Raw genomic sequence first — 13,194 nt, 5'->3', positions numbered from 1 at the left:
ACCCCCCCCCACTCACACATTTTCGTCAACCAAACCGCTCACGAACCAGCATCATCAGTTTCTTTTTGCCTTTGTAGATTTGTTTTAGGTTGTCAATAAACTGTGTAAACTGGATATGACCATCATGAGCCATTAAGAAGGTCTCTCGGGCCTTGCTGAGGAACTCTATAAACTCACTATAGTGTCGCGGGCTGATGTGAGTGAGACGTGAATGAGTTGTATTAATGTAGGCTCCGATTGTGGCATCCAAGAGTTGCCGTAAAGGGGCTTTGTCCAGTGACATGAGCTTACCAGAGTTCCTCCTTCCATGAAGTCCCACCATGCCAGGAGTGGTCAAAGTACACCTACGCAAAATGTCTGACAGTACTGTTGCACATTTGACACTTTTGACCACCAGAGGTATTATAGCTGCTAGCTCATTTTTCCCAAGGGAGTGGCTGAGCGCACATGCCCACAGAACGTCATTAATGGCAGGGTGCGTGTCCTGATTGTAACTCAGGTTGAGATGTGTCATGGCCAAAGTGGCCAGCTTGTAGGCCCGCATGGGGTAACCACGGTGCTCCATGTATCGTGCTATAGTAAAAAGCTGTGAGTAGCTCATGCCGGTTGTAGCAGCATCTAGAACGATTTGGTAAGCGGTCTCAAAAGCTATGTGATCCTTTTCACATAAGGTCAGTGCAGAGAGGGCACAGTTTTGAGGATCCTTCATGGCACACTGTAGAGCAAGCGTCCTAGCACTGCCGGCTAACTTCTCCTGCTGATGGCAGTCCAGATGCAGACGGACAATGGTGCTGTTGGACATCACTGTTGTAGCAACAATACTAGTGGCTTCTGTTGGAGTGAAAAGTGTAAACCAGTTTTGCATGATACTATCCAGTGCATAAACACCTGGGGAGAGAAAGAAAAGGATTAGCCACAACTGACAAAACCTAGCAGATACAGATATTCATCAAGAGATTACATTTGCAGCAAAGTCTAAGAGGTTGCCAGTACATACAAGGGGATGTGCTTCAGCAAGAAGGGCTAAACCAGATAGCATGGCTGGAAAAGGACATTAAAACAAAGTCTACTGTGCAAACTCAGTAGCAATCACCAAAATGCAAAGAATACCAAAAAACCCCTGCAAGATAAGCTTTAATCTCCTGGCATGACAACTGAGCTGTTTTACTTGTTATTTAAGACAATTTGGATAACAAGTTCTGGCTCATTTGGTCTCATCACGTCATTTAAAAGCAACCCTCACACTGAACACTTTTAAAAGGCAATTTTAACTTCTTTTCTCACGGTGCATCTCAAGGCACAGGGCATGCACAAAAGAATATGAAAGTATGCTAAATGGCTTTCTTAATAGAACACCATGGTACACCTTAACAGAAAACACTAAGCACACCTTAAAAAAACAAAGACAAAATCCTAACCCCCACCTCCTCCCAACAAGCTTTTCAGATACATCTTGTATCAAATTCATATGCGCCTGAACATCAAGATTCTTAATAGGGAAATACTCTAAGTAATATGAACTACTGGATATTATCTGAAATAGCTGTTTTCCTTAGTATCACTTTATTCCTGGCATGTGTGTGTTTGTGTGTGTGTTTGGCAGGGAGAGGAAGGGGGAAACAGTGACTAATGGGTTCCATAAATTGAACCTTATAGCCAACTAGAGTGCCTTATTATTGCTAGAGGCAGTTTACACACATCTGTGAGCCCACCTAAACCACACCCAGAGGTCCTCATTTTCTCTGTAGGACTCTGATGCTTCCTGTGCACCCCTTCACTCATGTGCAACAATTCAGCATAGCCAGAGAATACCAGATCTTCATTTAAATAAACAGATTCCTTGCTTTACCAACTTGGTTAAGTCTCAAGAGTACTTTGCGTGACATTATAGGTTTTTTGTGGGATACTTCTATTAGAATATGTAAACTAATTTAAAGCAGTATTAAAACCAGCATTTTATTTCCCGATATGCAACTGCACAAAATAATACCCAGGCACTGATATCTGTAAGACAGCCTCAGCAATAATTATCTTAGCAAAGATATAAAAGCAATAAAACAAGAGCACTGCATGAAAATTTGCAGACACAAACCACTTTCTGGCTGAGGGCATACAAAGGCAAGCTGTATTTTCCCATGCTACTGACAACATTGATTTCCCAGTTAAGCATAAAGCAAAGAATAAAGTAAACCTGAGAATAAGCAGCAGCAATCCTCTGAAGTTCTGAAACTCAAGAAGCATCTATGCAATACAATCCAACTCAGATGTATGAAAAAGGAATAAAAACAGTAGGGAAACATGCTTTCCAGAAATACCTTTAGTGACAACTAAAACTGCTCCCTTATCGTAAGTACTTATATTGTCCCCACTACCACAGCTGCTGATTTTTTTTTTCCACAACTACACAGTTTTTAATGCACTCATCTTCACTTTCAGATTCTGTACCCTCATCTTGCAGATGGTAAACTGGAATACAGAAGCTAAGGGAAGCCTCATCAAGACACACAGGAAATCTATGGCAAAGCCCAGAAATTACAGAAACGTCCTGCTGAGTGCACTATTCTCCCACTGTTGTCCTCTAAGTGTAAGGCTGGTTCTGCTCCTACCTTATTTTCACCTTACGTAGTTAACGATGGGTGGATTGGTATTTGCTTTTCTTTAAAGTGCAGACGAGAGGCCTGCGCAACATCATAGCCACATAACAAAGATGCATTACACACTAAGCTTGGATTTACACAGGGGCTTAAAAAAACCCCTAACAATGAGAACCCCTTCATGAGATCCTGTCTGCCACACAGTAGGAGGCATCCTCAGCATTTCATTCACCTGTTTTTGGGTTCCTCTTCCCACAGCTGACCAGATGGCTCTCACCTGCCTTTCAGAGCCTCACCGGGCCTTTCAGAGAAAGCAAAGTTGTAGCACAGTGCAACAGCCCATAAACACGAACCTTTTCTCTACTGCAGCCTCAAACCCAAGCCCATCATGGAGGGGACAAGGGGAAATCTGGGGTATTTCCCATAGTTTGTGCGCACCCCCACCTTGCGGGAGAAAGAAGTCACACTGCATTTTACTCAACTATTGTGTCACTTGGTCTGTGCCTAAAAAAACCACTCATCATTGCCATAGTGTCTTCTCATCAAAGGAATTTTATAGATGAACAGAAAGTGGGAGACATTTGCAGAACCTAGGTGTTGACAAGCAAGATCAAGGCCTCTAAGATTAGCTGCCAAGAGAAGCATCTCAGAACATACCTACTTCTGTTGCACATGTTACCAACCACCTCACCATTTCCCGCCGTCGCCAATTCAATGTCGACAGCGTCATCCGCATCACCTGTTAAAATGACACAAACAAAATACAAATTAATCCTATTGCAAATAGGCAATATACCAACAACTAGGGATTTTAAGTTACTCAAATACACTAAAGTTCCAAATGGCAGCCTCTTGCCCTCTCCACTGTTACCTCTTTTTTAGCTGATATGTCAAAAGATTTGAAAAATATTGCTCAACTATCTTAGAATAGCATGCAGAGTGTAATTCCAACTGCAGATCCTTTAAGGCCAGAGGAAAGAGACTATTTTATCCGTGGGGAAGAAAAAAAAAAAAACCACCCTACAAAAAAGCTCCCCCCCAACCAACAAAAAAAGCCCAATCAATTACCAATTATTCAAATTAAATGTCTCCTCCCTCTATGCACAATAGTCTTTAAAGTGGAAACATGTCACCTCTTGTTGGGCAAACTAACCCCTTTAATTTTTCCCTCATCTCCATTTCTTTTCATTGACTTCAACAAGACAGACAGGAGTTAGTGTACTGTGATTTGACTGGCTGCTTATTCTGCAAAGATATATATACAATTCCAGATATATACAGATATTATTAAGAAGTCCGCAGCGATGATTTCTCTCTCTGAACAAGGAGTCCCTGCAAAGAAATTCCATCGTAAAACCAACACAATCCTCGAAAAAGGACTTTAAGGTTCGACTGTAGTGCCCGTATTTTACATCACTTGCTGTTATTGCCTATGTTGTTTCTCAAAACATGGGCAAATATGTTTATTCAGTAAAACAAACACTGCATGGAAATTGCATGTAAAGCTTGCTTCAGCTACCTGGATAGACCCCACAGATACCCAGATGCTGAAAGCAAGTAATTTTCCCCTTACAATATCAGTGATCATACTATTGTATTACTATTTGTAGCAATTAAATAAAGACCGTAACAAGTCAATCATAGAGCTCTCAGTGATCATCTTTACATACTAAACGCAACAAATGCACTCACAGACAGCTTGGACTCAGCAGCATTTTTAAGAGGGTTCTCAACCCATATCCCCTCCCAATCCTAAGGTGACTTCAAAGTGGCATGTAGCCCTCTGTCATATTTGTTACTCCTGTCACCTCCTTTAGTCCTACACTGTAGATAGGATAATTAAGAAGACTGAAAGATTGCTGAGGAGCACAAACACACAGATGATCTTTAAGAGGTCTGGTTATAAGCAACCATGAGTGGTTCCAAGCTGGCCTCCAAACTTTCCCACCTTGAGACCCTGGTGACTGGTTGTACATCACCCAAAGTTATAGGATAAGGCCAGCTTTGTTGGCCTCAGACATTGTGGTATCATTTTAACTGAACAGTAATCTAAGCGCTAGACTGGAGAATAGCATTTTGAAAGAAAGCAAACTGATCTGTAAGGAGCAACCCAAAACATTTTAAAATATGAAAATGTGGCTGAAGTAAATCATGGAAACAGCCTTTGCTTGAAGTCTTTCTGGATGAAAAACAGGCAGCCCCAAGTCAAAATGCTTTGGAGTGCAATTATCTGTCCCATTCCGTCCATCAAAGGGAAGGAGTCTAGGTAACTTCCTGTACTGATGCACACACAAATTGAAGGCTAACACTCTTCCAGTATCCATGATGAATTTTCAGCTTCCCCCAAGTAGAGTGAATCCAAGAGAAAACACAGGGTTATGGACAGAATTTTGCTATTGTGAGGGAGGAAAGGAGGTAAGGAAAAAAAAAAACCAACTGTGTGAATGACAACTTCTCTGAAAGTTTTCTCTGACAACTTCCCTCACTGTGGTGGTCTGTAAAAGGACCAGCAGTCACAAGGGCCTTCAGCACGTGTAGTGGGCATAATAATAGTTCTAGTGTACACAGTCCTGATTTGATTGCAAAACCCAATACCATATCCAGTTTCTTGACATGGAAAAGTTTCCTAGTTTCTTGACATGGAAAAGTTTCTTGACAAACTGTTCTGGAATTAGGTTCCTTTCATTTGATTAAATTGACATGTTGAGAACAGCAAGAGAGGGGCCATTTACTGATGATAAAAACCCCAAGGATTTCAAAAAAAGCATGTATTGATGTCCTGACCAAGGAGGAGTTGAAGTTAATTTATACTGTAGCATAGGTAGCTAAAGAACTATTTCACTTCTGCTCATACATTCTTGAGCTACCTCTTCCTAAAAGGGAGTTCCACATCTGTCCAAGATCTATCCAAGATCTGTGCTATCAATTGAAGAGAGCTTCTGAACAAGTCAGGAAGTCTGAAAATTACAAGAGACTCCTGGGAATTACATAGCTTATGTGAAAGCCAAGCTCTCTTCCACAAAGAATAACCTTGACTTTGTCTTGATGGATCTTTATAAGAATTTCTTACAGAGGAACAGAACATCTCACCACCCATAAGAGATACAAGAAATGGCCAACCAACCATTAGCTCCCACACCAATGCGAAACCTCTTCGCCATACACATCGAAAGGAGATTTATTTATTTGTTTATTCATTTTGGGGGAAAGGACACCACTTGCCAAATACACATTGAGTGATCACCTGCACTAACTTGCTCAGCAGTTCTGCTAGAGTACCTGCCTGCATGTGTGCAGTAATACTTACTTGCACTGATGTAGCACACAACAGGCAAACAGAGGAATAGAAGCCCCTCCTGTACCTGCAGAAGTTCAGCGCCTGTGCCAGTAAGGTTCTGAAGGACAGAATACACCTGAGATGCTGCATGCCCATTTGGCCATGCTGATGACCTCTTTCCACAGCCAGTTTAAAAGCCTTCCCTCTGCTAAGTCATATAACACATGCTGCCATTGGAAATAGGAAGAAAGAACCCAGGAGTCTATACATTACTCCCAAATCTAAAACAATATAAGAGGCTTTTCTGTCACAGAGATCCCAGTGACAGAGTTGTGAAATTATCGGTATCATCTCCTCAGCCCAACCTGGCCAACTTGTCATTGCTGTAGCTGAGGCAGAACAGCATACCTGTGAGGAAACTGCTGTTTAGTTTACCATGTCAGGAGAGAAAGTTTTCTAGGGCACATAAGTGTCATAAGTAGAGAGATACTAGAAAGTGTCTAATTGCCATTAAGTTAGGGGGGCAGAGAAGGGGGAAGCATCTGTAGGCCACTAGAGACAGTGCTGACACTAAGGTTTTTGCAGGAGAAGCGTTAGTGTAGAAATCTATACAGCTGTGAGTTACTACCAGAAAACTGCCATGCATCTTCCTTCTGGAAAGCAAACTACCTCTAAGATTCTTAAAACACCTTCGTAAGCTTGGGACAGAACAGTGGACAAGTTTCCATACCAGTTTGTTCCAAACCCTGGGACTGAGGAGAAAGTATGGGTTCATGGTATTTCTTTCACTAGATCTTACTGAAGACATTCTGATGACACCACCAATCACAAAGGGGCATCCATGAATACAGTGATATCCAAAGTGTGCTGCTACCACTGAATGATACTTGGTGAATGCTTGAGGTGACACGCAGGTCAATCATAAGGATCTTTCCCTCTCTCTCAAGTAAACAAACATTTAAGGCAGAAACATACCAAGATGTGAAAAAAGAAGCAGATTTCCACAGCAACCTTGGGAATATGAAAGGCTAAAAAAGCATACAGAATCTCAGCTTTCTGATTAAAGACTTTAGCTTCTAAACGTCTGGAATAGGCAAATAGTACCTTTCTTTCGCATGAGAAGCAACTGGGATAATATCCTTTCCCCAGAAGTCTTTGGAGCTTTGTTTACTGAAGCAAAGTAATAAATGGTTTTCTGATCTTTGCATGGTTTTTTTGAAGAACTCCCTGAAGAGGGATGAAGAGATTTATTTTTGTTGAAAGGAACTGTGTAAACTCCAAGATTCATCAGTGTCAGGCAATACTACTCCACATACCTAAAACTTAGCTCCTTTTAGCTGGCAAAGTCTCTCCTAAGAGCCTGAAAACTGATTTGAGGTTCTTGTACACCTCAAGCTGAGTCTGATGCATCTGATCGTCTCACAGCTTGTGGAGTAAAGGATTTTGATGAAGGAAGTGAGAGGGCTACTGTTAGCACAGTCTGCCTTAAACAGGTCATTATGATTGACCTTGGCTTTCTCTAGTAATTCAACAAGCACCTACCAAATCGGTAAGAAACCCCTCACGGCAATGCAGAAAATAGTGCATTTCTGGCAAGCAGAATAATTTTGCTTTCTAGCCAGTCCTGCATATACTCCTGAATCCATTGCACCGGTCCTCTCTCGCCCCTGAACAGAAGAGTGCCCCGCAGCCAGCTGCTCCCAGCTCTCTCTTCCACCCGAATGGCACAAAGGGGCTGTGTAGGCCCTTGGTCTCTGTTTACCAGTCCATTGAGTTTTGTATCAGAAAACAGAATCTAAAAAAATCCAGACAGAGCCCGAAGAGGGTCCTCAGTGCTTAAAAGCTATACCCACTAACACTGGGTCAAATTTCTTTCTTCTACTGTAATAATAATGAACGAGGGAAATACCTGAAGGCCCAACTCCAGAGAAACTTTCAGAAGAGTGATATCTGGCAAGCTGTCCATGAGTGTTGCTATTTTAAATGCATCCTGGGCAAGTTTGAAGATGTGTGATGAGGAGTGGATATTTTTCTGGATGGATTCTAACACTGTTTCCAGCCTCCGAACATCACCTGCAAGGTGTAAACAGAATCACCAAAACAGAACAAGCTCCCAAAACATCCAGAGATGCATTATAATTGAGCCTGCCATTGCTATGCAATAGTATGATGTTTCGGTTATACACACTTTGTTTAGAAACCTCCCATAACATAACATTCATCACATACGAATGAAAGACACAAGACCAGCACAAACTCCTCTAGTGCCTGATGGTGTTAGTGCAGTACATGGCCAAAAGTCATCCTGATTTGTGAATTTTAGAAGTGATTTGTGCACTCCTGGGTCTCACAGTCTACATCGTGTGTCAGAAGAACAAAAAGCTGTCTCATCAGCCTCAAACCAAGCCCATCTGGCTACCATTTAGCTAGCTTAACTACTTTGCTAGAAAATTAAGTAACAGGTTTAAGCCACTTCAGTTTGTTGTTCCCATTTCAAGCTCCTGTCAGACTGCAATTTGGATTCCTAAACACAAGTTTTATATCTGTTTACTCTATGCAATATTAAAAGCATACATTTAGTTGAGTACATAACTGACAGCAACGTACCTTTGGCTGCTGTTAGCATAGTTGATGCCAGCTCACACTGCTGGGATTCAATGTGACTTAGGGTGAACCAGCGGGGATACCGGTTTGGAACAACTGATGCAATGTGGTGCGGGCGGGACATGTCTCCCGAAGGAGCTGTGGATTCCAATACTAGCAACCTGAAATAAGGAAGAAATCCTCTTTCATTAAATCATTACTACGTTAAGTTACTCATTAGCAAAATTAAAGCTGCAAGAACACTTGACCTTGTTTACGAAATGTGCCTTTTTGGTTAAAAAAAAAACCATTGGAAAACCAATTCTCTTCTTGGGGAATCTTAGAAGTCCATTTGCCAAACTTGCCTACATCAGTGGGCATCTGCAGGAATTCACAGGACAGTTACGCCACCCACTAGCCAAGGCAGCAGAAGACTTTCTGCATCATGCATAGAGCTGAAGCTTTTCTCCCTGTCTTGTTTCAGTCTTTGAACCACAGCCCTCCGGAAGGAGAGTGGAGTAGGTCTCCACTGTACTGAGAACATGTAAATATTTTCCAATATTTGGCACATACTCTCTTCACTTACAAATGCTCTAAGTAAGGGAGAGGGATATTCAACAAGTCATTCGGTTTTTGACCTTGCAATAAATTCAGACATGAATTTATGTCCAAAAAGGATATTTTACTGTTCAACTATGACTACTTTTTAAAGTCCTTAAACTTTAGCATTTTATGATGTACCGTAATCTGATGTTAGGGTCCCAAACAGCAGTGACAGAGGAAGTTTCCTTTAAAGTTACTTTTCAGACTCCATTTTCTAATCCTGAAGCAAAAATTTCTTTGAGTATGCACCAATCTACAACAGTCTTATCCACCAAGGAGAATTCATACTTAGAAAAGTCAAATTAATGTGTTTGTTGTCGACTACGACAACACAGGAGACAGTCCACAACAGACTCAACTGATGACCCTTACAATACACTAGATACAAGCAGTACACTAGATACTATATAAATGCCAATACAAGAAGCAGAAGTGAGCAAAAATAGATATTTTTATTCAATACAATTAAGCAGAGTTTCAGGACACGAATGGTTAATGAAACATCAAATGATAGTAATAAGACAATGTCCATAAGAAAAGCCTTTCTGGTGCTTAGCTTCTTGATCAGGGTTAACATCCGAGTTCTGTTTCTACCAGCTTTTATATGCAAGTGATTTTCTAGGAGGAAGTCATTTGGGAGGACAAAGGAAATTGGATCTCTTTTGTCAATAAAAATGAAACTACTGAATATTGAAAATCTAATGCTTTGTGATTTTCTGTGATAGAATATTTCTTATGGAATAAGCTCATTTAAACATAAGTTACAATTTCTTGCACTTAAATAAATACTTAAGTTCTTTCAGTAACTAGAGTGCATGTGGTTTTTTTTTTTGCAGTAAGACAGTTTTAAGTTCCATCAGTTTTCCGCAGGCTCCTGAAGCATATGAGAGTATCTTTAAGAATTCCCTGAGAAAGGTAATTTTGAATATATGGGAGGGTATCTAGCAGATACATATAAATATGACATACCATGTAAATAACTATCAGCGGCTTATATTAATATTTTCAGACACATGTATGTGCACGCTAATATGAAGAAAAAAAAAGACTTCCCTTTTGATTTGTATCAAGAGTCAAACCTCTTCCTTAGTACCACTGAGACACCTCTTTATACAGCTTTATATACATAAAAACAAAACACATATAAACTCGTTAGCTGATTTTTTCCAAGTATAGAGAGAGGACGGGGGGAAAGATGCATTATTAGATGGTTTCAATAAACAGTAAAAATCCCAACTACCTAATGCAAAAAGGGATTATGAGGTTATGAGTAACAGTAAATAGACAAAGAGCATGAAAGAAAGAGGCTGTTTTGGGGAAATCTTTTGTCACTTTGAATTGCATTGCCAGTTTCTATGTTCTTTTGCTATGAAAAGAAATGCCGTTGTGAATTGGTGGCTTTCATGCAATTTTGGCAAGATTAGGGAACATCAGAACAAGCACAAGCAGATTTAGCATACTTCACTTCCCCCCCCCTTTCAAACATCAATTATTTAACTAGGTTTTAGCAAAGCTACCTTGTGATTAAACATCACCATTAAAGTTTGGCTCCCAAAGCCTGGGTGAAATTCAGGCTTAACAAGGGATCAGCCAAACTAAGCCAAACATTCAAATTCAGATTCCAAGTGAGCAGTCAACTAGGTCACTGCAGACCCACATTCTCCAAGGCTCCGCTCCATATGTTTCCGCTGTAAGCAAAGAACCGTAGACAGAAGTGACCATCAAGGATAGCACAACCCTGTCCTTGCAGACCTGAGGTGTACGCGTGAAAGGCTTTATGGTCTCAGCTTCCATTGATTTCTGAGTGTTCTGATACCGAGTGTTCCACACACTGAAATAGGATTCAAAAAATGAAACAGCAACAGATGATTTTGAATACAGAGAAGTAAAATACTCCAGAGCTGCCGTCATGGGTCATTGATCCGTGTAGACTTGTGTGTAGACTGACACTAAACACTTATGTCTGGAGAGCAACCAGCTGGGGTCTTGGGAAGTTAACTCCTTTAATAAATGTTGAAGTGAAGAAAGAAATATACTCCACTTCTAAAATCATGAGCAACCACGCAGATTTCTATGCCGCACCTTAACTAACTTCCACATGAGATTTTTGTCCCTGCTACAGCCATTTCTTCCCTGCCATGGAAGAAAAGATGCTCAAATTTTCCTCTTCTGATCCATTCAACCTCACGACCATGAGAGAGACATTCAATCTTCATATTTGTGTTCTTCTTCCCCCTCTCCCCCCCAAGGCAGTATTAAGTTACTTTTTCATTTGGTTTGTATTGGGAGTCCTTTACACACTGAACTATCACTTTGGTGCAAATGGGAAGAGTAGCCAACTTTCTTCTGGACAATTTGAGAAGTGCTGAGGAATGCAGACAGACATGGAATAGAAAGTGTCTAAATCTGCCATCACCACAGTTCAAGATAGCAGTCCACATTTCTGAAGAGCACCAAATATCAGAATACAGAAAGACTGATTATTGTCTAGGGCTGAACTCTCATCTGCCTTATAAAGTGATGACAAAAGAGCCATGAAGAACAGCCCCGATTACACTGATGTCTCCTGTGATTTTACCAGATGGAAATGAACAGACAACTCTTTCTTATACTGGTCTGTTTGAAAAGTAACTTCTTTGGCTGAGATGACAGCTTCATACCAAAAGATGGCTAGAGCTACCCATGACTAACTGGAGATTTCATCATTTGGATCTTTCAGTGTCTTGCTTGTTTTTCCATTTGAGAAAGGAAACTTCCAGAAAAGAAGTTTTCAGTTATGATTGGCTTCTGGGGAAAGCCCAAATCCTTGTTAAAAAGGAATGGCATGCTGCCGTCACGTTCACTGAAGCATTTCAGTGCACTGTGCAAAGCTGTTGATGGATGTCTATTCCAGCCTTTCCGCATGGTTTTAGTAGTTTAGTTTAAGGAAGAAAACTCCACACAAACCATCTCTAAGAAACACTTTAAGGTAGTAACTGAAAATAAATACAAGGACACAAGTCTACTTTATAAGATTGACCTTTTTTTCTAAAAAAGAAAAAAACAACCAACCAACCAAAACAACAACAACCCCCTGCCCCCCCGCCCCGTGCCGAAAAACTAACCAACCAAAAAACCCACCCACCACATTTTGTACTATCTTGCTTATCTGATATGGCCAGGGTTATTGATGCACGTAACTTGCGATAAAAGAATGGTGTTCTTAGATGGCCCAGAAGTTTTCTGATCATATGTTTGAATGTTCTCAATAGTTCATCAGTAATGCACTTTTGTCTTCTCAATCTACTTCCTAAAACGCTAATCAAACAGCAAGTATGCAAGGTTACTCTTCATATTTCTTAAACTCTTTCCTCAACATCCATTACTAGACACTCTTGGTGGCAAAAAAACCTAGGCTAAGCAGACTTTTGGCCTGACCTGAGAGTAGCTATGTTTCGTTCTTCTGCATGCCCTCCCGTTTAGTCTTTTGAACACAGAATTATTTTACCCCCGTTTAGCTTTTTGGAGAAACTAGCTCCAGAATACACACCTCCAAACCACTAGGACACAACCTGTCTGATGCAGCTAAACACTACTTATTGTGGATAGTGTGTCCTTCAGTCACTGTGCAATCACTCTTGATAATAACGACCAGGAAAACCAAAACCCAACACTTTTTTTTTTTTAAAATCTGGGACTTGACTGTTCTTAGTATTCAGTTGTGGCTATTCTTTGTCAACCATCAACTACAAGGTTCTTGACAGCAACCAGACAATCCAGATGGGACCAGTTCCTTCCCTGCATCGCATGTGGACAACAGTTTTATCACTGATCACTAGGGCCCTCCCAACTTCCTTCAGAAGGCTCTTCTTAGCCACCGCTACCAATCTGGCCTGTCTTGAGAGAAAGCCAGCACATACTGAGCACTTCCTGAGAAAACATCATCTTCCTCATTACTGAAAACAAATGGGATGCAAGTCAGACATTTTGTTGTCATACTACATACCCCATTTAAATCCCAACATTCACCCAGAAGTGGGCAAGACTGCTTCACTATGAAGCACAAGAAAAAAGTACTGGCTCAGACCACACCATATGGTTTCAAATCTATCATTGAGAGTTAATTTATAAAGAAGGCCAGTGGAACAAATTGTCCTA

General features: G+C 40.8%; 1 protein-coding gene across 1 annotated transcript in view; it reads right to left on the bottom strand.

Moving 5' to 3' along the window:
* Position 1: 1 nt before the first annotated feature.
* Positions 2–13,194, bottom strand: part of LOC104069182 (zinc finger SWIM domain-containing protein 6) — a gene marked incomplete at its 5' end in the record, with an annotated part of 50,496 nt that continues 37,303 nt past the window's right edge. The window contains 4 exons of the mRNA XM_009578257.1: positions 2–888; positions 3,252–3,333; positions 7,781–7,944; positions 8,479–8,636. Coding sequence (XP_009576552.1) covers positions 26–888; positions 3,252–3,333; positions 7,781–7,944; positions 8,479–8,636 — 1,267 coding nt within the window. The remainder of the gene's footprint in view (positions 889–3,251; positions 3,334–7,780; positions 7,945–8,478; positions 8,637–13,194) is intronic.

The sequence above is a fragment of the Fulmarus glacialis genome, unplaced genomic scaffold (assembly GCF_000690835.1).
Source record: "Fulmarus glacialis isolate BGI_N327 unplaced genomic scaffold, ASM69083v1 scaffold10235, whole genome shotgun sequence".
Taxonomy (NCBI): domain Eukaryota; kingdom Metazoa; phylum Chordata; class Aves; order Procellariiformes; family Procellariidae; genus Fulmarus; species Fulmarus glacialis.
Note: the sequence above shows the minus strand (reverse complement) of the source record. Positions and strands in the feature narration are given on the sequence as shown.